The 25,587-nt window shown below is 37.4% G+C and overlaps 1 protein-coding gene across 2 annotated transcripts in view; it reads left to right on the top strand.

Annotated features, from left to right (window-relative positions):
• lcor (ligand dependent nuclear receptor corepressor) overlaps positions 1-24,472 on the top strand; it is a 56,370-nt gene extending 31,898 nt beyond the window's left edge. The window contains exons 3-7 of one of the 2 annotated variants that reach the window (XM_055216744.2): positions 3,889-3,968; positions 4,504-4,627; positions 7,069-7,410; positions 7,546-7,642; positions 11,089-24,472. In XM_055216744.2, the coding sequence (XP_055072719.1) occupies positions 3,889-3,968; positions 4,504-4,627; positions 7,069-7,410; positions 7,546-7,642; positions 11,089-12,142 (1,697 nt within the window). In that variant the 3' untranslated portion in view covers positions 12,143-24,472. The remainder of the gene's footprint in view (positions 1-3,888; positions 3,969-4,503; positions 4,628-7,068; positions 7,411-7,545; positions 7,643-11,088) is intronic. The other variant, XM_055216745.2, reaches the window with a different exon arrangement.
• The last annotated feature ends 1,115 nt before the right edge of the window (positions 24,473-25,587 follow it).

Here is a 25,587-nt window from a genome sequence, read left to right on the forward strand (position 1 = left end):
GATTCCACTCAATGAATATAGTTTAATACAAATACTACATAAAAAAAAAACAGTGAACATAACAAGTTTACAACGATAATTAATCAAAATAAATTATTAGCCACAAACCTGTATATTAAACTCTTTTATTTTAGGTACACTTGGGTACATTAAACAGAACCCATCTCTAATTTTCAAATGCATACAATTATGTTAAATACAATACAATTTTGATTCATGATGAAAAATGTATACTGAAAAAAGTAATTCCTTGATCAAACAGGATCAGGTTATTTAATTTGTAAAAAATTGATTTGTGGCCTTTGAGAATCGATTTTGAGTCAACCAGGTTTAAAAAAACGATTAATCGAAAAATCTATTTTTTTGCCTAACCATATGTGTGTTTGGCATTGAGCATTGTTGTGATCATGGCTAGTTTAACTTCTGCGCGCTCGCTTCATTTTTTTCTCTGGCTGTATGTGTTTTGCGCATGCACCGCACACACGATCAATCGTTAAATTATATCAATTAAATTTTTATCGACAATTAATGGAAGATCGTTAAAAAGCCCAGGTGTGTGTTTGGCATTGAGCATTGTTGTGATTATGTCTAGTTTAACTTCTGCGTGCTTGCTTAATTTTTTCCCCGTCTGTATGTGTTTTGCGCATGCGCCACACACACGATCAATCGTTAAATTATATTGATTTAATTTTTATCGACAATTAATGGAAGATCGTTAAAAAGTCCAGGTGTGTGTTTGGCATTGAGCATTGTTGTGATCATGTCTAGTTTAACTTCTGCGCGTTGGCTTAATTTTTTTCTCCGGCTGTATGTGTTTTGCACATGCGCTGCACACACGATCAATCATTAAATTATATTGATTTAATTTTTATAGGCAATTAATGGAAGATCGTTAAAAAGCCCAGGTGTGTGTTTGCCATTGAGCATTGGTGTGATCATGGCTAGTTTAACTTCTGCGCTCGCTTCATTTTTTTCTCCAGCTGTATGTGTTTTGCGCATGTGCCGCACACACGATCAATCGTTAAATTATATTGATTTAATTTTTATCGACAATTAATAGAAGATCGTTAAAAAGCCCAGGTGTGTGTTTGGCATTGAGCATTGTTGTGATCATGTCTAGTTTAACTTCTGCGCGCTCACTTCATTTTTTTTCTCCGGCTGTATGTGTTTTGCGCATGCGCCGCACACACGATCAATCGTTAAATTATATCGATTTAATTTTTATTGACAATTAATGGAAAATCGTTAAAAAGCCCAGATGTGTGTTTGCCATTGAGCATTGTTGTGATCATGTCTAGTTTAACTTCTGCGCGCTCGCTTCATTTTTTTCTCCGGCTGTATGTGTTTTGCACATTCGCCGCACACATGATCAATCGTCAAATTATATCAATTTAATTTTTATCGACAATTAATGGAAGATCGTTAAAAAGCCCAGGTGTGTGTTTGGCATTGAGCATTGTTGTGATCATGTCTAGTTTAACTTCTGCGCTCGCTTAATTATTTTTCTCCGGCTGTATGTGTTTTGCGCATGCGCCGCACACACGATCAATCGTTAAATTATATCGATTTAATTTTTATCGACAATTAATGGAAAATCGTTAAAAAGCCCAGGTGTGTGTTTGGCATTGAGCATTGTTGTGATCATGTCTAGTTTAACTTCTGCGCGCTCGCTTCATTTTTTTTCTCCGGCTGTATGTGTTTTGCGCATGCGCCGCACACACGATCAATCGTTAAATTATATCGATTTAATTTTTATTGACAATTAATGGAAAATCTTTAAAAAGCCCAGATGTGTGTTTGCCATTGAGCATTGTTGTGATCATGTCTAGTTTAACTTCTGCGCGCTCGCTTCATTTTTTTCTCCGGCTGTATGTGTTTTGCACATGGGCCGCACACACAATCAATCGTTAAATTATATTGATAAAATTTTTATAGGCAATTAATCGAAGATTGTTAAAAAGCCCATGTGTGTGTTTGGCATTGAGCATTGTTGTGATCATGTCTAGTTTAACTTCTGCGCTCGCTTAATTTTTTTCTCCGGCTGTATGTGTTTTGCACATGCGCCGCAGACATGATCAATCGTTAAATTATATCGATTTAATTTGTATCGACAATTAATCGAAGATCGTTAAAAAGCCCAGGTGTGTGTTTGGCATTGAGCATTGTTGTGATCATGTCTAGTTTAACTTCTGCGCGCTCGCTTCATTTTTTCTCCGGCTGTGTTTTGCACATTCGCCGCACACATGATCAATCGTTAAATTATATCAATTTAATTTTTATCGACAATTAATGGAAGATCGTTAAAAAGCCCAGGTGTGTGTTTGGCATTGAGCATTGTTGTGATGATGTCTAGTTTAACTTCTGCGCGCTCGCTTCATTTTTTTTCTCTGGCTGTATGTGTTTTGCGCATGCGCCGCATACACGATCAATCGTTAAATTATATCGATATAATTTTTATCGACAATTAATCGAAGATCGTTAAAAAGCCCAGGTGTGTGTTTGGCATTGAGCATTGTTGTGATCATGTCTAGTTTAACTTCTGCGCGCTCGCTTCATTTTTTCTCCGGCTGTGTTTTGCACATTCGCCGCACACATGATCAATCGTTAAATTATATCAATTTAATTTTTATCGACAATTAATGGAAGATTGTTAAAAAGCCCATGTGTGTGTTTGGCATTGAGCATTGTTTTGATCATGTCTAGTTTAACTTCTGCGCGCTCGCTTAATTTTTTTCTCCTGCTGTATGTGTTTAGCGCATGTGCCACACACACACGATCAATCGTTAAATTATATCGATTTAATTTTTATCGACAATTAATGGAAGATCGTTAAAAAGCCCAGGTGTGTGTTTGCCATTGAGCATTGGTGTGATCATGGCTAGTTTAACTTCTGCATGCTCGCTTCATTTTTTTCTCCGGCTGTATGTGTTTTGTGCATGGGCCACATACACGTGCACAATCAATTGTTAATTTTCATAGATTTAATTCTTATCGACAATTAATTGAAGATCGATTGTTAACTTCCCTATTTTATAATAATCACGCTTTTACTAATGTTAATAAAAATGTAAAACTTAAATGTGAAAACACAAAGTGAAATAAATTATTATGAATTATTTTGTTTTCAAAATGGCACATTATGAAACAATTCTTTTAAAGCTACACACTAAAAAAGCTGGGCTATCTTCAAAAAAGGAAGAATCCAACCTGTTGGGTTGTAATTTAACTATACTGGATTGTTTTAACCTAAAATGCTGGCTTGTTTTAACCCATTATAAACCCAACAGCTGAGTTTGTCCCTTTTTTTGACCCTTTTTGAATAGAGTCTATTTCAGTGCAGATAAATTAATATCAAGATGTTAAATCTCGAAAGACTAAAAAATAAATATTGCAGTATAATTTTTAGTGTTATTGTGCCCTATTGCACGAGGGCAAGTTTTTAAGTAAGTTTTTTTTTTAAACAGACATAGCATAGGCTACTTAAAATACTAGTGTGAAGTCGAATTTAATTGTAGAGCACATTACATACACAACAATTATTCAGACTTTTGATTAATGTCTTCACACCATCCGACCTTCTACCACTACTGTCAGTTGCTTAGAAACAATGGAGTAAGATGTAATTCTGTTTCCTCAAGTGGAGGAGGTCTCCTGTTTTGATTTCTGTCTTGCGTTGTCCCTCCCCCCACCTTCTTTAAATCCAGAATGAAAGATTGCAGTACAAGCATAAAATCTAAGATATATATAGATATAACACCTTTAAAATTACACTTGGGTTGCATTCAAAATAAATGTCAATGCAGTGAAAAGAATAGCATGTTTGTGTCACATGAAAGTCTTGCTGGTTTGGAAATGGATACCAACTCATTAACTCTAATTGTTTTGCAGATTGTGAGCCAGAGGGAGTGTCCGATTGGTCATTTAATGAAAATTGTCTATTTTGCTGCTTAAGACGTGAAAAAGTAAAGGTAACTACTTTACGATTTTTATTATCTGTGCATTTTGGCAAACAACACATTATGATGCCTGCATTACACTTCACCTGAAGCAGTGAAGTGCTGTTAACTTTTTAAGCATCTTAAATGTATTCATAGTGGCTGATTTTGCAGAAAGGAGAGTGGATCATTTCTAAGTTTTTAGCATTATTATATATATATTATACTGTCTGAGCTTTTACATGGAATCATTGTAAGACATGGGAGATGTTGCCGTAAGGCACAATTTTTACATTTTTTACCCGAGCTTTTCAATCTGACCTTGAAAAGTCATTTTGCTTTTTATTTTATGAAAGAAAAAAATCATATTAAATGGCATTCAGCTATTTATCACTTTGATGCAATCAACATCTATAATAAACATGTGCCTTAAAAAGGATTTAAATGCTTTTAAACTGGATTCCACTTATTTCAGAGGAAAAATGTGTATATCACTGTTTACATTTCGAAATGAAGCAAATAGCTTCTGTTTGATTTTAATAGATTTGTGTCATTTTATTCTTTCTAGGAGAACTTTGGTTTGAACAACCAAGTGTTATCAGAAACGGACAGCTTCAAGCAAGAGGAGTCCAATATTAACAAACTTGAGAAGCAAGCAGAGGACTTCCTCAATGTTGTCTTCTACAGAAAGGGTAAGAAAATGAATTTATGTAAAATATGGAATATATCCCATACAGAAATCTGATATATTGCCCTATATGAACTTATGTGTTTAAGATGTACTTAAATATAATAGATGAAAACAAAAAAAAGCGATAATAATAAACAAAATATTAAAAAAATGCATTAAGTGAAAGTGCATTAAATCTTTTCGGGGTTTTTTGTTATTCATTTTTTAGTAATTTTACATTTCGAGGGCGTTAGACTGAAACAGCATAGATGATTAAAATAAATTAAAATGTTTTTAATTCATATTTAATTAGTTATTTTTTGGAGATTGAAAAATAACCTTTAAAAGACTCTTAAACTAGAAGTTTAATAACTTCTTTATGACTATCGAAATGTCACTTCAACACATATTCACAAAAAGCAGCCAATGTATTCAGGAAAAAAATTTTTCATTCAATTTACTCAATTTTGTTAAGGTAAGTGGTTGCAATCAATTTATTTAAGTTACATTTTAAATGTTTTTTTTTTCTAAATTTTTGTTTAAATGTAGCTCAAATAAATTGATTGCAACCACTTACCTTAAAATTGAGTAAATTGAATAAACAATTTTTGCAGTGTATATAATGGATATTCGTGTATATATATACAGTGAGGAAAATAAGTATTTGAACACCCTGCTATTTTGCAAGTTCTCCCACTTAGAAATCATGGAGGGGTCTGAAATTGTCATTGTAGGTGCATGTCCACTGTGAGAGATATAATTAAAAAAAAATCCAGAAATCACAATATATGATTTGTTTAACCATTTATTTGTATGATACAGCTGCAAATAAGTATTTAAACACCTGTCTATCATCTAGAATTCTGACCCTCAGACCTGTTAGTCTGCCTTTAAAATGTCCACATCCACTCTATTTATTATCCTAAATTAGCTGCACCTGTTTGAGGTTGTTAGCTGCATAAAGACACCTGTCCACCCCATACAATCAGTAAGAATCCAACTACTAACATGGCCAAGACCAAACAGCTCTCCAAAGACACTGGAGACAAAATTGTACACCTCCACAAAGCTGGAAAGGGCTGCGGGTATATTGCCAAGCAGCTTGATGAAAAAAGGTCCACTGTTGGAGCAATCATTAGAAAATGTAAGAAGCTAAACATGACTGTCAAGCTCCCTCTGACTGGGGCTCCATGCAAGATCTCACCTCGGTGGGGTCTCAATGATCCTTAGAAAGGTGAGAAATCAGCCCAGAACTACACGGGAGGAGCTGGTCAATGACATGAAGAGAGCTGGGACCACCGTTTCCAGGGTTACTGTTGGTAATACACTGATGTCAGGGTTTGAAATCATGCAAGGCACGGAAGGTTCCCCTGCTTAAACCAGCACATGTCCAGGCCCGTCATATGTTTGCCAATGACCATTTGTATGATCCAGAGGAGTCATGGAAGAAAGTCATGTGGTCAGATGAGACCAAAATAGGAGTGGGCCAAAATCCCTCCTGCAGTGTGTGCAAACCTGGTGAAAAACTACAGGAAACATGACCTCTGTAATTGCAAACAAAGGCTACTGTACCAAATATTAACATTGACTTTCTCAGGTGTTTAAATACTTATTTGGAGCTGTATCATACAAATGAATAGTTAAAAAATCAATCATACATTGTGATTTCTGGGTTTTTCTTTTATAGATTATGTCTCTCACAGTGGACAGGCACCTACGATGGCAATTTCAGACCCCTCCATGATTTCTAAGTGGGAGAACTTGCAAAATAGCAGGGTTCAAATACTTAAATTCTTATATACTTACTTACTTAATACTTATTTTCCTCACTGTATATATATTGTTTTGAAGATTAAAATTGTTTCCTTACTGATAATGTTTTGATGAAGGAAGCAAAGCTAAGGAAGTTGTCCATTGTTAGAATTGCTGGACTTTACTACCCTATGGGAAATGTTTAAGAGCACATCTGCCAAATCCATCGGCTTTGATTTTAACAATGGCAGCATGGCAACCAAGTGCTTGTGCAACCGTGTTTTTAAGGTCCGCATATAAAATGCATTTAAGGGAAGAACTGATAAGAGAAGTTCCTGTAGTCAAATATTAACTTGCATTGTATGCGTTACTCGACTGCTCAATAACGATTTTGCAAAATGCATAAGAGAAATGTTCAAATATGTATGAACGTAAGCCATAGACTATGAATGTCTGAAATACTTTCTAGTTTTGTTTCAAGCCTTGAAAGTATTTAAAGATTTTCACAATTAATAAAATGAAAATAACCTCAAATTCTTGTAGCTTCTAAACTAAAGAGTCATAAAAAACAATTTCTCTAGAGAACATAAATTACATTATTTTTACTATTGGAACCTGACTGTTGAACTCCGTTAACCATTGTTTGCCTGAAAAATGTAACACAGACAACACATTCGTTGGCTCATTACATCATACTTAATTTTTCGCCAGCAGACCTCCCAAGATTTACAGACCCCCACATTCCTCTAGTGGCTCGTGAGATCATGCAGCGAATGATCCGACAGTTCGCTGCGGAATATACCTCAAAAACCAGCTCAACTCAGGACGTACCCAATCCCCAGTCCCAGCCCAACGGCACCAAGGACCAAAGCCTGCCGAAAGCGCCCTCGCTGGAGCCGGACGCCTCCACACCCGCTCCCGCCTGTGGCGGCGCCGGTACCGGCCCAGCTGCCTCCGCACAGAATCCCGTCCTCAGCAAGCTTCTCATGGCAGACCAGGACTCCCCGCTGGACCTCACCGTCAAGAAACCAGAGATCGAACCCAGCGAACAAGGTCAGGATCTTACATTTGCAGTACATTTTCAGTGACTGTGACGCTTAAAACGTAATAGTAAATTTAATAGATAAGGATAATTGCTTAAAGACTTAATTAGATTTGATTAAATGCTTTTGCTTTCTCCATTGGCAGATGGAGTCCTTGACCTCTCAACTAAGAAGAACCACAGTCATGGTAGTGTCTCACTTAAAAGCTCTCATGGTTTCTCAATCGTGCCCACAATTAAGGGGTAAGAATAATCTTTTTTTTAATTGGCACGGCATGAGGTCAACTCCTGTTGCGTCAAACACATGGTTTCTATTTACAAAGCCTATTAGTGGTAACCAGTAACATATGTGCTGGCGAATTAAAATCTTTAAAAGAGTCTACTTTTGTATCATTAGATATAAATTACAATATTAACTGCTGAAGAACGATAACATGCTTCTTCAGCCAAAAGAAAAGCATTGTCTCTAAACTGTAATTATTTTAAATTCACTAGCCATCACGTTATTCTCTCTCAAAAAAAAAACACACACCAGGCAATAGCCATCATTTCACCGTCTTAGTTAACTATACCTGATACAGTCTAGCTTTAAGTAACCCACTTCTCACTAAAGTAAACTTGAATTTGATTACATATCTTTTCCAAAATAAATTGCGAGATGATATTACATCATGTAAGCAAAGTAAGCAGTGATGACAAGGTGTTTGGTTTCATTTATTTTTTATTTATTTCATTTTATTTTTTTTTAGGTTATGGTTAAACGCCATCATCATCAAATTTTCACTGGCAGCCCAAAGTTTGCTTTGAGGTCCAGGCTGTGTTCAGACAGCTATTAGACAATGTTTTAATGCAAAATTGGTTGCTGGGAATTAGGGATGTGCAATAAATCGTCTGTGATTATCATGCGTGTTTCATTAGTAAAGCCAGTGCCTTGATTAGTAGTAAATCGCCATCAGGTGCGTTCAGATGAGCGCCATTTACTACACAGAGTCGTAGTTCACTAAGAAGCTAGGCAAAATCGCCCAGTCGATTTTCTTCGATTATGAACGATTTTTCCTAGCTTCTCTGTGAACTACAGCTCTGTGTAGTAAATGCTGCTCCATCTGAAAGCAGGAGATGGCGATTTACAGCTAATCACCAAACCGGCTTTACTGATGAAAGGCGAATTTACAATAGAATGACTTTACCAGTGAATATAAAAATGTGCTGTTCACACACTCAGTGCCGTTTTGTCTTTTTACCAGTAAAATATCATTCACACATCAGCACCAAAATACCGGTAAACTCGTGAGAAAGCGGAATTTACCCCTAAACTGCCGTGCGGCGAGCTCAGTGTTGTATTTGTAAACAATGGCGGGTTATGATTTCATATCCTCAATCCGTATTTTGTTGCTTTCACTTCTGTGGCAAACACTGACAGTCGCACAGTTGCTCGTGACCAAACACATTTAGGAACTGAACTGGGGAAGAGTCACAACTTGTGTCTTGAACAGCAGTAATGTTTGCACATAGGCTACACGGAAAGTGACGCGGTTAATTTTGCAAATAGATGGTAAGCTGTTTTAAACAACTTTGGTGAAGAGATGTGAACGTTAAAGCTCACATAACACACACCGTTTTTGCCAATCTAATGTTAATCTTGGTTACCTATAGAGTAGTATTTCATCCTTCATATGTCCAAAGAGTCTTTCATGTTGTCAGATTATTAAAAGACAGAACGGCTGTTCAGTTTTTTGCCGGAAAAAGACGAACACTTGAAGGTATACGATGGGCGGAGATGAAGAGTTACGAGTAGGCGCAGCCTTTGGATACTCATCTAACAACTGTGACATTGATGGAAATCAAACTTAAATAAAAACTGTTTTTAAATAACTATGGTTTACAGTCAGATACAGCCTTACACATATGATCTGGAATCGGAAACTGAGTCAGTAATTGATCAACAGGAACAACAGCAGCGATTATAACAATTACAGCAGGACATATCTATCTGGTAATTAATCCTTGTTTGTTTATCCTCAATTTTTCATAAAAAACAACCTAAATCTTGATGTGCTTTTTTCTGCATTTGCCCGTTTTAAAAGGTGTAAATGTTGTAAATGCAGTACAATGCCAACTGAGGCAGAAAATGTGATGCACGTATGGGCCGATTGTAAACAAAACACGTGAGATTTTAATTTACTTACACCTGTGGTTGCGACTCCTAAACAGAGTCTTTTAAAGTTGGGACCGCTCCATCAGTTGTAAACAAGTGGCAAATCCGGCTTCAAACTGAGCCTTGTTTGTAAAGCAATCCTCTCCGAAATGCAGCCTGGGAACAACATAAACCCGTTCGCAAATACGTCGCTGTCCGGGAAAAACTAACTGCATCCACTGTTGTCTTAAGACAGGGAAAGCTAAATAAAGTTTTCTTCTCCTTGCATCCAAAAACACACTTCGTTTGTCGAGCAATCTTGATAAAACAAAGTTGTCGCGTGCTGTGCAGTGATACCGGTGACTTCTACTCGATGGAGCAATGCTAATGCGCATTCTTGCTCTCACTTTATGTGCATAGCAGGCGTGCTTTTCTGGGAGTAAAGGCCCATAAAAGGAATATGGGGTTACTCAGTCGTAACGGATACCCCTGTTCGAAAAAAAAAAACTTAAACTTGTAGGAAAAAGAAGGCGTGAGTTTGGCCTAGAATTACTCTGTCACAAGTGTTAATAAGTCAGAATGCATGAAAAGGCATTAAACCCCCCATTTAACTTATGTGCTTGACTTTAAGCAGCGCGCGCGTGGTGAGATACGTCAGTAAACAGTGCGGGGTTAACGCGTCATCTGTATCAAAATGTTAAGATTGGCCCGAAGCTGTCAGCGCGGTCTGACGTCGACCATTCTAAATGCTGGTAATCCTATTTTCCTTTCACACATAAGATTTACCAGTAAATTACTGGTAATCTTACAACCTTTGTTCACACATGATCTGTTAACTGCAATTTACCAGTTAATTACCAGTAAAGACTGTACGTGTGAAAGGGGCTACTATTTATAATGTTTCGAAATTGTGTGAGATGCAACAAACATGTATTGCATCCATTATAATCGATAACAAGGCCTACGTTATAAGCCGTACTGGCTTGCAATGTAGATTGGGCCAGATATTTATTCTGCAGTGTAGACAACAACATTGAATAACAAGATTATGATGTTTATGAACAGCCAGTATGCTTGCGCTGAACTCTGCACGTCAACAGTTGCATGAATCTATGTAATCTTATTTATTATTATCCAATACTAGGGGTAAAACTCTTATAGACACTGGGAACATAGCAGACCATTTTACTGTAAAAATCAGGGCAGCTGCAATGACTCACATCAGTTGCGTAGTTTTATGCATATATATGTGACGCTTTTGGTTGCTTTATTTGTGCAGAATTGTATTTTTGGATAAACTATTATTTTAAGCATCAGGGGCACAGTGGTTCATGGATCACCCATTGCACTATTTGAACCATCAACCCTGTCCTAGACAGTCTGTTTCCTTTCCTCCACTGGATGTGCTACATAGTTTTCTACATATGCATATTTGTTTTCTTGACCATGTAATGCTTTTAAGAAATGTGCAATTTCTAGGTGCATTTTTGTTCTTTGAAGAACAAAACTATATTAATATACTACATCCTGATATATCTTTTTATCTATAATTTAGGCGTTCCCAGAGAGCTGATCACAACTATCGGGATGTTGATGATGAAGATGGCTTGCCACCGAGAAGCTTGCATGATGGAATAAGGGAGAATTGTATTAGTTCTGGACCCCTTAAACCACCATTGGCCCGCTCGCTCCTCATTAAAGAGGAACTGCTGAGTCAGAAACACCGTCTCATGGGCCAACCAACTGCTCTTTCACTGGCTAGCCTTGAGTCCGTAGGTCTCCTCAACAGCCAAGCCCAGTCCCTTCTTTCACGCGATGGAACCTGGGGAAAATCCCACTTGGATGGCCTCCTGAAGCTTAAACAAGTTAGCGGGAACCTTGGTGACCTCAATGACCTGCCTCATTTCCAGGAGAACCATGGTGTGTTCACCAAAGGCACAAAATCCATTGATGTCGGTTCCATCACGGTAAAGAAAGAACCGGGGCATTCCCCTCCGGTGGACTTGAAGATTCCGCAAGTTCGAAGCATGGATCTGTCATGGGAATCCCATGGGAATTCCTCGGATCTCTACAGTTACGGCTCCATCGCTATGGGCAATGTGCACTCGGAGAACGCGCTCAGCAGGAAGCTGAGAGCCATCTTGCCAAAGCAGAATCGCAGAGCCCTTGGAGGCCTCCTTGATGGAGGGGCCATAGGCGAGTACTGGGGCGCAGATATCGAACAACCAAATTTGGGTCCCCAGTACCCGACATCAGATCCGGAGGCAGATCCAACAGGTTCCAAGCAACCCCGAAAGAAAAGGGGAAGGTATCGCCAGTACAATACCGAGATACTAGAAGAAGCCATTGCCGTGGTGATGGGTGGGAAGATGAGTGTTTCGAAGGCGCAAAACATCTACGGTATTCCCCACAGTACCTTGGAGTACAAGGTGAAAGAGAGGATGGGCACACTGAAGAACCCACCAAAGAAAAAGCTTAAACTGATGATGAGGGCCGAGGGGCAGGACTCCGGGATCACCGCTGAAACCGAAACCACATCGACGCCCGCTACCACACCCATTGCGACAAAAGTGGATGTCTTTCAGGCGACAGGAGACAAAGTCGAGTAGATTACACAGAACACCTCATAAACTGGAAACGTTGACAAAAAAACTGTAATGATTTGGAATTAAGGATGGGGCTTTAATTGTGCCAATTTACTTGCAGTATCTGGGTGAGCACAACTGCAGGAATACATGGGAGGATTTAAGCGTGACAACTTGGGATAAAAAACTAATTGGCATTTATCTTAGTTGACACCGCAAGCATTTGTTGAAGTTTTTTTTACAAAACATTAAGCAACAAATGCGTACAAAAGCCATAAGAGAGTCATGACAGAGACATTTTATTAGAGAAAAAGAGAAAGCAAGCAGATAAACCCTTCATTCGCCCCTTCATCTGAACTTTTTGAGCTGCACCATTAGTGCTTTGGACGGCATGCAATTTTGAGAAATGAGAAGTGGGGTTTGGAGGGTAACTTGCTTGCGATGATTTGACCCTTCACAATCTTCTTTGATTGGTTCATGAAATAAGTCTTTAAACTAATTTAGTTCAAATGGAGTTGACAAGGATTCTCACCAGGGATCTGTCGCTAGGGCCCCGTTTTTCTATTAACAGGTAAAAAAAATTCTTTCAACTCTCCATCGTTTCCTCCTTTTATATTCAGCGCCATTGAAACAGACTAAGAATTAGACTTGTCCATTTAAAAAAAAGAGAGAGAGAAATGAAGCTTATGATTAGTCATTCAGGGATGCATGTTTGTGATGTTTAAAAAACGTTTTTTTTTACGTTTCTGTAACTAAACTTTCTTTAACTCTAGCGCTTTCTTTTGCACTACACTTTCAGTCTGGCGCTCGCCAGAGCCTAAATCTGGCAATTAGACCTGATTACCTCGACATTGCTTGCATTACACCATTACTGTTCTGTCTGGCATACCACATAATACTCATTCTACAATACCATTTTTTTTCTCTTGGCGAGAGTCTCTCTCTCGTGAATGGATTTCTACACCCGTGAAGGGACAATGCCGACTTGAACCACGCAGAACAGGAAGGTGTTTTCAATTCACATCTTTCTACTTAAATTATTGGAGGGAGGGCGCCTACAGTCAATTTCGGGCTGTTTTTCGCCATTCCCTCATCGCTGCTTATAGTCAGTCACTGACGTGTATATTTATAAAAAGAAGAGCATTTTTGCCGAGGGTTGGTTTCGGGGAGGGTCGGGTGGGGTTAAATATATAGGGTAGGGTAGGGTTATGACTATATTATAAAATTAGCATACAGAGAGCAGAGAAGCCAATTCTTGTCTCTGAATAGTTTTTTCCTCATGTAAAACTCAGGGCAACTGAGACAAATATAGCGATCATGTTTTTAGAGAAACAATGCAGACCTTACTTGAAGTGGAACCTGTGACCCGTCCTCATTCAGTGAGTTGGGTCAGAGGCAGGGCTTTATACCGGGCGTAAGTTGGGTAGAGCTGAGCCATGGATTGTGGATATTGGTGGGATTTTATCATTCGAAACAGCCAGTTGGGACCTCTCAAAAAATAGCACTTTGTTTGAAAATAAAGCGATCACGTTTGGATGCGTTTCAAAGTAGCTTTTGCAGTAGCAGACAAGATCAAACAGGAAATGTTTTGACACCTCCCACCATCCTGCAGCTTAGACCCCAACATGCTCCTCAAATTTTTGTTTATTTTTCACTGAAAAAAAATTACCTCTTCAATATGCAGTGGTTGACAGCTTGAATTCCCAAATTTGTCTGTTGTTGCCATCACTGTCTATTTTCATATCGCCCCTTTTCCAATATAAACTGTGTCGTTTAATGTATATAAAAAGAAAGGCTTTTGAAATGGCATGCTCTACTTTGATGTTGTTCGAAGGGCATTCTGGTCTATCACTGCCTGGTGCTCACCCAGTCTGTGACAAAACTGATGTTTCAAACTTCAGGGTTTCTGACGAAACTGTTGAAAAACACTAATGTAATGTACCTCTTTATTTATTTGATTATTTAATTTGAATCATTACTGCAAATGGCATGCACCAGTTTAGTGGAGGCTAAATAAATTATTTAATTAAATATTCAAATCTGACACTTGGTGGCGTACTATAATTCCCACCTCCCTGGTAGCGTTTGGCGACATCGTACATTAATTATTGCTTTATATTACATATACGAGTAAACAATTATTTATTTCAATAATTTTAAAGGGGACATATCATGAAAATCGGACTTTTCCATGTTTAAGTGCTATAATTGGGTCCCCAGTGCTTTTCAGTCCTTCCAGAAAAACGCTGAGTTTTTTTGTGATTGTTGCAGGCAAAAATCCTTGCGGCACGTTTTCTTAAAAAAATGCGATGTTATATGCTGGATTTTTATGCGATGAAATTGCGGGAACTTGCCAAATTGAGGGAACTTGCAAAAACTGTGTGAACTTGCAAAAATTACATCACTTTCTAACATTCCCATGACAACGGGGACATGGTTGCGCATGTGTGAAGTAAATGCTACATTTTTCAACTTTCTGCTAAGATATATGACTTTTTCTACGAAAATGCGGGGATTATGAAATCATGCAAGCCCGCATATTTTATAAATTTTGCGGCGAAAGTGCGGCGTATTTAAAAAAAATACGGCCCCCCATAAACATGCATACTTTGGCTGATTGCGATCTCAGAATCGTGTTTTTCTGGAGGGACTGGCTTTTATCAACCTAGAAAATGTGAATAAGATCAACCTAGGAATTTAGTTTTGGTAAACCATTCTCCAAAATGGAAAATATTTGGCTCCCCTTGTGATGTCAGAAGGGGATAATACCACCCCTTAATCTGCACTATCCAACTACGCCACTGCCATTTAGTACAGAAATCAGATCATTTGCATGTTAAAGGACACACCCAAAACGGCACGTTTTTGCTCACGCCTACAAAGTGACAATTTTAAAGGAACAGTATGTAAGAAATTTATATCAATGAATCATAAAATGGCCCTGATGTGTCACTAGACATTAAGAAATCATTTTCATTTCAAATACTTATATCACTCATAACAGTGGACTGGCCAGGATATTGTCATTTAAAAAGTGGTGTTGCAGCACTCAACTGATGTTTATGTTGTCATGTTGTGTATTGGCCACCCGTTGTGTGATTGCAGTACCAGTTTTGGCCACAATCCTACATACTGTTCCTTTAACTCGCTAATAAATTATCTGTGAGATATTTTGAGCTAAAACTTCACGGATGTACTCTGGGGACACCAAAGATTTATTTGACATCTTAAAAAAGTCTTGTGAAATGTCCCCTTTTAAGTTATTGCCTTTTTCAGTTCTGTCATAACTATATAAAGACACGTCTTAATTAATAGTTATTAAATTGTTTATATAAAAGTTGATTTTTGGAAATTCGTATCAATTTCAATTGCATACTTGTACAATTTATTATTAACTAGAAGAAGAATTTTCGTATTAATATTTTGACAATGGAGAATTCTCTTCAGTGTAAATCTGGCATCAAATGCACCAACACTTTATCAATGCTGAGCGTTTAAAGTGTCTAATTAGATTTAAACAATCAATATACTCTATTTATCAATCAATGTGATTTGAAATACTACTGACTTTTCCCCATTAGTAAATTACTAGTAGTAAATCATAGCAACAACTAGATTATTGGTCCAACCAGTATTTCCCCCTATAATTGGCACTTATGAATTGTTGCACTGAAGGCCATGACTGGAATTTGTTTTGCAGCACTTAAATCTTTAGGCTCTTGAAGTTGAAACAATCACCTCTCTGTAATCTTGTGGTTGCTGCAACCTAATTTATCAACAGCGGTCCGAATAACTACGGTGCATGCCATTTCAACATATATTTATTTGATTTGACGTTAATGATTAATGTATTTTATCACCGGGTTAACAGCTCCCCCTGTCCGAAAACGATTTCTCCTCTCGAAACGAAACCTTCTTTACTCAATGAATGTACCGAATAGTTGTTTGAAAAACAGCACTTTCACATTTCATCCTATAAACAGACTGTTTTCGTTTATTCTCTTGCTGCTGCCGTTTTCGTTCGTTTGATTTTCTGAAACGTACACACCTCCTAGCCTTCAGTACTTTCGTATCTCAGGATAGATAGATTCCGCAGAAGGGTCCGCGATGCAGACATAACTACCTGTACAAGACGTGCAGAGATGTGTTGTAGTAACTACAATCTTCGCACAATATACCTCATCTTCTGTAATAAACGCACCTTTCTGTGCCGCATAAATACCGTTCAGGGGCACACGAGAAAGGAGCGGTTGAACTCTGGGAAATTTCTCACCATCGTTTTCGTCTTCTGTGAGACGGGCGGCCTGGCCGATATTTATCAATCGCGTACTTTTTCGCCAATAACAAATCTTGTCTCTTAACGTCGCTTTGTAACGTTCCTCAAGGAAAGGCTGTAGGTGAGACGCTACCCTGATTTCTATACACCGGTTTGAACCGTCACGGTTGTTTACGTAAAATGGAGATCTGAAGGGGAGAATATGGGGCAGGTGGAAATGTTAACCTTCTGTTGTCTTTGTGTGATCTCTGTACACTTGTTTTTAAACTGCATTCCAAAAATTTCAAAAATGATACCTTTATATGGAAGAAAAGTCTATACGTATACAAATGAATATATATTATATTTATTTTACTGTTCATCCTTTTATTTGTTTTGGTTTTCTTTTCTGGATTATATTGAAATGCTACAAAGAAATGATGAAAATCAGACAGCTATAACCTCAGTTTGTGTACAGTATGATGTGCCATTTGTTTTCTTTCCGAAAAGATGCTTGGATAGGCTTTTTTTTGTTTTTGACCTTCACTGCATATCCACATAACATCATTACCTCAGGTGAGATCTCTCCAGAGCAGCTGACTGTACATTTAGCTGTAGAAATCAAGACCTTTTCTTGACTTTTACACGCATTTCCAAAACACAACTACTACTTTAAGGAAGCAGTTTTTAAATAACATGTAACTGTAGTCCTGTTTTTATTTCTTTTTTGTCGTATTTAAAAAAAACATACAGTATAAACCTTAGCTTAACTAAACCACGGGTCTCTTTTTAAATGCAACTATTGACATTAGCACACAATAGAGATACGACACTTGCACGTTAGCACACGCTCCAAACACAACAATATCACGTGGGTGGGCTATCTACTTTATTATCAGGGTATTGGTTTGATAGCTCCTTAACTAAAACTAGTTGCTTGTGAAGGTTTGGGCACTCCAAAATTAAAGTCGATTTCTTTTTCGTTGTTGTCGTAACTTTGTTAGAACCAACTGCAATTGCATTTCATGTTTTTCGAAGCATTCGAGAATCTAAATCATCGCATTTCAAGTTGTCGTACTACATTTCTTTTAAGTTTGTTGTACATGTCATTTGCTAATCCAATATTAATAGGCACACCTTTATTCAGTGACAAACATTTGGGACCTCGTACTGAATCTGCTTTATGTTATGTTCGCTATAAATCAGTAGAATGGGTTTGTCGGCACACACTTGGTCTATACAGTAGATGCCCGCTGTTTTGTCAATCTATGCACTTGAGAAAGTAACATTGCACCATAAATGTTTATTGTATTTGTGTTTATATTGTTAATTTAGTTTAAAGGGTTTTGTTCCTATTAGACAACTTCATGGCACAATAGTTATAGTTAAATAATATTTTATTCGATTTAGTTGTCTATCATTTGCAGCAGTATAGCTTAAAATAGCTGTTGTCATGGTACTCGCAGCACACGCCAGGTAAAAGACATATTTTGAATGTAAGCTCCCAGAGAAACATGTCTTGGGAAATATCGTTAGAATATGCAGTTATAAATTACTATGATAAATTATTATTATTGCGGTTTCATCTGGAGTGCCTGTTCAATCGCCACTGACAATTCGAATCGCATTTAATCACTGCAGTAATCCATGAAGCGACAATACAGTAATTGATAACAACAATCGAGAATCATTTGCCAAGGTGACTTACAATCGAGAGCAACATTTTTCAATATACTTCTCTGGGAATTAGCATACAAATGGTTAAATTTTTGTTGTCTCCGTTATAAAGTACAGTATGTGAAATGCTGAAAGAGTAATGGGTATAAGTGAAACTGTGAATCATATGGAAGAGAGCCATGAAAAATCAACATCCGACCACATTGTCTTATGTTCAGATGAGAGAAGACTCGTCTCATGCTTAGTTGTTTAGTTCGAGGTCGAACAGAGCTGTGGGGAAGTGGGCTTCATCAAATGACCAACGTTCTGCTCAAGAACTTGAGAGCTTTTGGTTATAAAAGGGCTCATGTGTTGCCATGACAATCTTGCAGGATCATTCACTTAATAAAGGTGTGCCTATTCTAATTCTTTCATTTGCGCAAAAACATTTTTCATTTATTTTATAGCTTTATACAGTGTTGTGCGTTCTACCATAGTGTCTACTTTTATCTTTTTGTAATATTCCTTTGTTGGAGGAGAGAATAACGGATGGAAACATGGAGGTTATATTTCCAAACAAGCGTCCTCGTTTTTCGTACTCTGTTTCTTCCTACTTTGCTCATCCCTTTGACATTGCGTTGATTTTGACCAAATCCAGATAATGTCATCCATGACTGTTTCAACCCTGCAATCCATTGAGTTCTGCAGGATCAGACTTGTTAGTTTTGCTACCTCAACTTGCAAATAGTTTTGACATACAGTAGAAGCCCTTTGGTAGTGAAGCAAAAACGACTTGTGTCTCGAGGGACTGACAGGCCTTAATGGCTCCGTCGGGTTGTGGGAATGTAATGATGGTTTTACCGGCTTACCTGCTGGAATCCGTATGTAGCATTTCAGATGCAGGGATAACACTGGCTCATCCTCCAAAAGATCGTCACGGTCCCAATCTGTTGGAAAGCAGTTAAATATACATTCCACATTAACATGCAGATGTAAGATTATATTGGAGATACCTTTTTAATCGCTTGCATCTTTAAGACCAGTGTTTGGGAAAAATTCAGGTTGACCACTAATCCCCTTTAGGTCCTCGTCCAGTTCAAACTGCCCCCACAAACAGCAAATCTTTTGGGTTTTGTAAATCGCCATGCAAACCTCTCTGGTATTTGTTCGGGGAGTGCGAAAATGACTGTTGTGTTTTCCAAGATCCTAAATCCGACAGCCAACTCTAGAATGTTTGACATGTTGGCATTTGTTGGGACGGTGTGAACCGGCCTTTAGGTTGGAAACGTTGTAATGTACATTTGTGTAATCGTTTCGAATATAGTATAGTTTGTGCCCTTGAAATACAAGCCAAATCAAGTTTGTGGGCAGTATCTTTGTTTTGCGAGAAATTAGTTGCTTATTAAGTTCGCATTCATACGTTGAGGAAAGGCATCTTGTCTGTGATGCATTCTTCATGTTAGACTTCATCTTCATATAAATGCCTTTTGCTATCTGTTGAGTTGTGTTAATAAGTACTTTTTAAAAATTTGTAAATTCTCAAAATAGGTTCTTAACGTTGTAAAGTTTCGGCATTCAGTGTAGTATAATGATTGGATACCGGTCTCCCGTACCCCTTCAGGTTAATGCATGATTATGAGAGTGGAATGATTAGTCTCGGCTAAAGATTGGCTAAAGATTTTTCTATATTTCTTAATACTGTTGATATTGTGATTATTAAAAAAAAACAAAAAACATGAAAACGCTCGCTTTGATCTCCATACTTTCACCAGGAGTTACCTCTTAAGTGGTTTAAGAGAGGATGACTTTAATATCCCCCTAACTTTAACCCGCCACTATAGTGGTTCAAAAAACGTCTTTGGTGTAATTATTTTGCAATATTAAACAATGAGTCAAGCAAGGCAATACTTACGATTTAAGTCCCCTTAACTGAGTTTACTGGCCTAGACCCATGGTCACCTAACAGCCAAACAGCTCTACGTCCTTTTCGAACTTGAAAAGATTCAGCCAAATACTCTTAGTTCAGTGCTTTATGAGCAGCGAGGATTGTAAAGTACAAATTACCCGGGGAAACAAAAATGGACGCTTAAACTTAAGTTCTTTTGTTTGGTCAATTGAGACCTACAAATCCGCAAAGACTATTTGTTTTGTTTCCTCTGTCTGTACGACGTGTGATGATGTGTTTTAACTTAAAAGAAAAAACCTTACAACGCAAAATACCTCAGATAATATATCCATGTAAATCTTGACAGCCTCCACTTGTAGATATAGCCCAGTTCACTGCCTCCCCACCCTCATCTACGTGGTCAAGAGGACCACACTTGTCTGTAATATGTCTTGTTTTCAATGCCTGTTGTACACTGTGGAGGTTTTTCTTGTCATATTTGTTGTTATTAATGAACAAATGAAACCATTACTTCATTAATCAATAATTTGTGTGCTTGATAACGTTTTTGACTTTTCTGAACACTCTCTCCATCGCCATTTGGTTAAATGGTTCTCGAACTCACGCTATTGGTCGAGCCCGTGTTGCCCAAACAGAGCGTTAACGGTGTTTTCACGGGAGTCACCCTAGAGTTGTCTTGTTGTTGTGCGCAGTGGCAGCCGGTGACTTCTTTTTTCGAGGGCGCTCGATGCGAAGTTCGTCACAACATGTATGTAGCCTATCATGTGTGTGGGTTGTAATTTCAAAATGTGGGTTTTGGGCATCGAGTGATCCTATATGCATCACGTTTCTTGTCAAAATAAGTGCCTGCTGCAGACGCGTCTAAAGGGTTTGTGATAGGGAGACGCTCGCGTTTGCCAGATACTCGCATAATCTCATGTATAATCAGAGTTTACTGTTAAGTGAGTGTCTTGCGTGTATTTTGTGAACGTGAGCTTCTCTTTTATCATGGATGGTTTTGATGCTTGTCCAGCAGGCACTTATTTTGACAAAACACGAACAACACACATGACACTCCGAACACTTATTTTGAATTTGCGCCCCTCGGCTGAGCAGTCACGAGCCGCCACTGGTTGTGCATATTAAGCTAGTCCAGGCGAGAAGTATTTTTAAGTTTAAAGAAATGACTCGCTGCAACTTGGCTGATATTGACAGCATTGCAGCAACAACAAAATATGTTTTCGTAACAGTTGACAGTTTAAGTTGATGGTTTGAGGCAACACGTCATGATGCTGCAACGTCAAGCAGAGTTCCACTTAATGCTAATGCGGTGCGCAACTAACAATAGGAGTAAAACATAAGTGATCCGTCGCCTGATACGGTTGGATGTCGTTGAATAGAAACATTTCTTAGCAGCTATTAACTCAACTAGTTACTACTGAAGAGCTGATAAAAAAGGCAAGGTATTTGCAGTAGCAGTGCAGTTCAACTTAGCATCTCGAATTAATGCAGTAATAATGGGACATGCTTGGTAAAGTACCAAATCATCTTTTCATTTTCTAGTTAGGAGATTTTAGTCGCAGTTTGTGTTACTAAAATGATGACGTTATAGCACTAATGGCTCCAAGAGTGGCAACAAAAACAAGTTTTTAATACTATTAAGAAAATCATACTGTTTTGGGCTACTAAATGAGCTTTGTTTTGCTTCAGGCATAGGTTGTTGAGTTCACGCCATAGTTTGTGCATTTGTCATATGTTGGGTTTCATAATTTTATATATCATTTTCATCATCAGCTAAACTGAATGTAGGGGGAGAATTTGAGAAATTGAAACAAACAAACTTTTTTATGTAACTATACATACTTTAGGACAAGCTATAGATTATATTAATGTGTTCTTAAATCTATCTATATATAAATATATACATTGAACAGTCGCAGTGCATTGTATATAATGTTCTGTATAGTTAAATACTTATCTTCTGGAAAGAGTTCATCTCTTCCTCATTTGATTCAGGGAACCGACGTTTCAGTGCAGTATATTTAGACTCGTGTACGGCTAGAACCATTTGTGTAGTTCATTTGGGTTTATTTGCTCACATGCTTCTTTTATCGTCAACATATTGGAATAGTAGGTAGTCCTAAAGTGAGCTATACAAAGGATAAATTAAGTCATTTAACGCTGCCATTGTGCAGTTTTGACGATAGTGTACAAACAGAATTTATATAAAGAGGAAACTGCAAACTTTTTAAGGTGGATGTATATGTAGTCTCGTACCCATTTTTAAATTTTCCGTTCAGGCACCTCACAGGAATTTTTAAAGTGATTTTGAAGTATTTATTCCCCAATGAGTATCAACCAGGATTTTTCGTATTGCTTGTTATTATTGCTTGCTACAAAGTGTACATGTTATGGACTTTAAGTCGAATGGTTAAAATCATTTGTGAACACTGGATCTCTATTGGACGATGTCCTAAAATCATCCTTATACGTGACAATGGGGAAACGTGCCCTGGATGTGCTTAGCCGCAACTGCTTTTTCTTAACGATAATTAAGATGTTTATTATTATTATTATTATTATTATTTCTTGTGTGAAGTGAAACATTGCTGTGCGTGTGGTTGTGTATGAGCGTGCGGAACGGCTTGACGTTTTTACGATTTTGCTCTTCGCTCGAGCGTTTTGTGGATAGACCAATACTTTGATGATTTTACAATTTCTAAAAAGATAAACCTCCGATAAGCATCGGTCTTATTGACCATCTACGGAAAATTTCTATATCTTTTCATCTTAAAAATCGATCCTATTATTACTAAGCCACAACTACGAATCCCTCAGGGACGAACGACACTCTGATTCAATCTATTCAGGTACTTTTTCTTGATTCTGCGGCCTAGCTCTTAAAATATTACAGAAACCGTGCGTATATTTTGAAATAAAAAAGCGAGCAAAAGAAAACGGTTGTGTCATTTTTAACCTGTTAAAGTCGCTTTTACACCGCTGTCCTTTTTAGTTTTTGTATTCTTCGTATCCAGACTTAAGTACAATATACTAAATGAATGTCAAATTAAAAAACTTCAGGTGACACTTAACAGCCAGGCAGTGCTTTCATTACGAATTCTTCTGCACACACTGTGCCTCAAACGCCTGAAGATAAGAGGACACTATTTTGAACCACACAGACCATTTAACGACAGTGGTTGACCAGTCTTAGCACTCCAATACAGACGTACCTCTACAGTGTGACGCCTGATCTTACACATTCGCAGTCCGCGCATTTGGAAGTTTCGACTTTCGTCTTTTAGCGTGTAAGTATTTCAATGTAAAAACTGACTGAAAAAACGGTTTATTTTTCGGACTGTTTTCATTTGTGAGTGTAATTTGCTGTATTTGTCAGAAATTGGGCTAGCGCATAACAAAGGCAGCGTTTGTTTTTTCGTAAGCTTTTTTAGGTGCCTATTGTCAAAAAAGCTCAGAGAATTGACGACAGGATTTATGGCTGTAGTTGACAAACAGTTTTTAATAAATGTTATTGGAATTAAGTGTATATCAAAGCTGTTTCAGTTTAGCACAGCAGTCACGTGGAACATCTGGGCAGCATTACGTCTTAATTTAGTTTTAGTTGTTCAACTTTTTCTTTCCTGTTTTCATGGGTTTTAGTTTACGATGGCTGATAGTAGACTGCAGGCTTGTTTATCCACACACGGGCTTGGATTTTAATATAAATGTATAAAATAAAAGAAATACTTACATGTTAACTCTTTTAATACGAAACAGATCGTAGTCGTTTTTAAAACGCGTAGGTTTGCCAGTTTGGGATAAGGTGCTGCTTTTTTCGAATCTTCTCTGTTTTCGATATACCTCAGACCGTCTAGATCGAAATGAGTGCTTTTTACGAAACGGCATCTTGCCTACTGGTTCCTCTGATTCAGTCTAATGGTCGGAAAGACAGGCGCTCCAAAACTGGAATAGACCTCATTTCAATATATACTGTTTACTCTTTGACAAAAAACATTGTATAGTTTAATATTTTCTTGTACTGTAGATTTATTTATGTATATTAATTTGTTCCTTTTTGTACTGTGTGTTGAATTTTTGTTCTATACTTATATCGATGTCTGTGTTAGAGCACTTATGAAGATCACAATAACTATTTTTGTTTGATTGCACTATGTTTCTTTTTTTTGTTTTGTTTTGAATGCAAATTCTTATTTACGAGCTGGGCTAATGAATAATAAGCTGTCTCCTATTGTATGTGATTTTTAAAAAAGAAAAAAGGAAAGGAAAAAAGACATTAGATTTTCTGTGGTCTGATTTAAAGCAGAATAAAAAAAGTTTTCTCTTTCTTTTTATTTGCATTGACCGTTAAGCAAATGCTGACTAGATCCGTCTTTGTGCATGTGTGAAGTTTTACTGGTTATATTTTACCCATTAGGAAAAAAATGCCATTTTTCAACGCATTTTAATTGTAACATTGTGCAAGTTAGTATTCACTGGATGCTAGAAACTTCTTATGAAAACCACTATTCTTCTAATAAATTTTTGTTGTGAAAACAAAGTGTTAAGTTTATTGTGTTGCATTTTCCTGCACTTCCTAGTAGTGATGCAGGTAAAAAAAATTTTTAACTTTATTGCGGGGCGGGTTGGGGCGGGTCATTAAAAACAAAATAAACAAACATGTTTATTCCCTGTAGCATATATAAAATATTTGGGAATATTTCTTTTTATATTTTATTAGGTTCTTTGATAAGGTTAAATTACGTAGGCCTACGTGGCAATGTAACTTCCGCAACGTAACTTAAGCTATGTCCCTATTCAAGGGCTGCGATCTTCTAAGGACGTATTTTAAGACCGAATGCACAGCAGCGCGACTTGAGGCTAGAAAGGCCATCCCAATTCAAAGGATGCTTAAGATGAAGCCTCACAATGCGTCCTTATTTCTCCGCGCTGTTAAGGATAGAACGAATGGATCCTTAACAGCGGTTGCTATCCCAAGATTCATTGCGTGCCTGTAACGGCTAAATATTTTTAAATAAACAATTAAAACCTTTATTAAATAAAAGTGTGTATTTATCAGAAAACATTTTTCTTGTCACTGTTTTAGCATTATAAGTTGTTTTGTGTTAATATTATTCTGTTTATGTTGTGTATATTTCTAAGGTTGATTCATTTGATATAGACAGTTTCATCGGACGCACGTGCACTGACGTCTAGATCAGAACTTTACTTCGGGTTTCGTTTTTTTAATGGTCTGACTAGTTGCTAAACTGATCTCTTGAACAAATTCCTCATTGAAAATAACAAATGTTTTTGTTTCCTAGGTAATCTATGTGTTGTTGTTTGCTTGTTATATAAATAAACTGCTTAAAGAACTTTGATGTTATTTATTCTTAGCGGAGTTACCGGAACATGCAGACCATGACAGCCGCTGGTTTATGTTGTTAATGCTGATAGACCGTTCATCGGGCGCACGTGCTGTGACGCGATAAACGTCGGGTCCGAACTTTACTTCCGTTTTTTTTAATGGTCTGACTAGTTGCTAAACTGAACTCTTGAACAAATGCCTCGTCAAAAATAACAAATGGTTTGGGGTTCTATAATCTGCATGTTGTTTATTTTGCTTGTTATATAAATAAACTACTTTAAAAGGACTTTGTTGTTATTTATTCTAAG

This window comes from Misgurnus anguillicaudatus, chromosome 23, assembly GCF_027580225.2.
Source record: "Misgurnus anguillicaudatus chromosome 23, ASM2758022v2, whole genome shotgun sequence".
NCBI classification, from domain to species: Eukaryota; Metazoa; Chordata; class Actinopteri; order Cypriniformes; family Cobitidae; genus Misgurnus; species Misgurnus anguillicaudatus.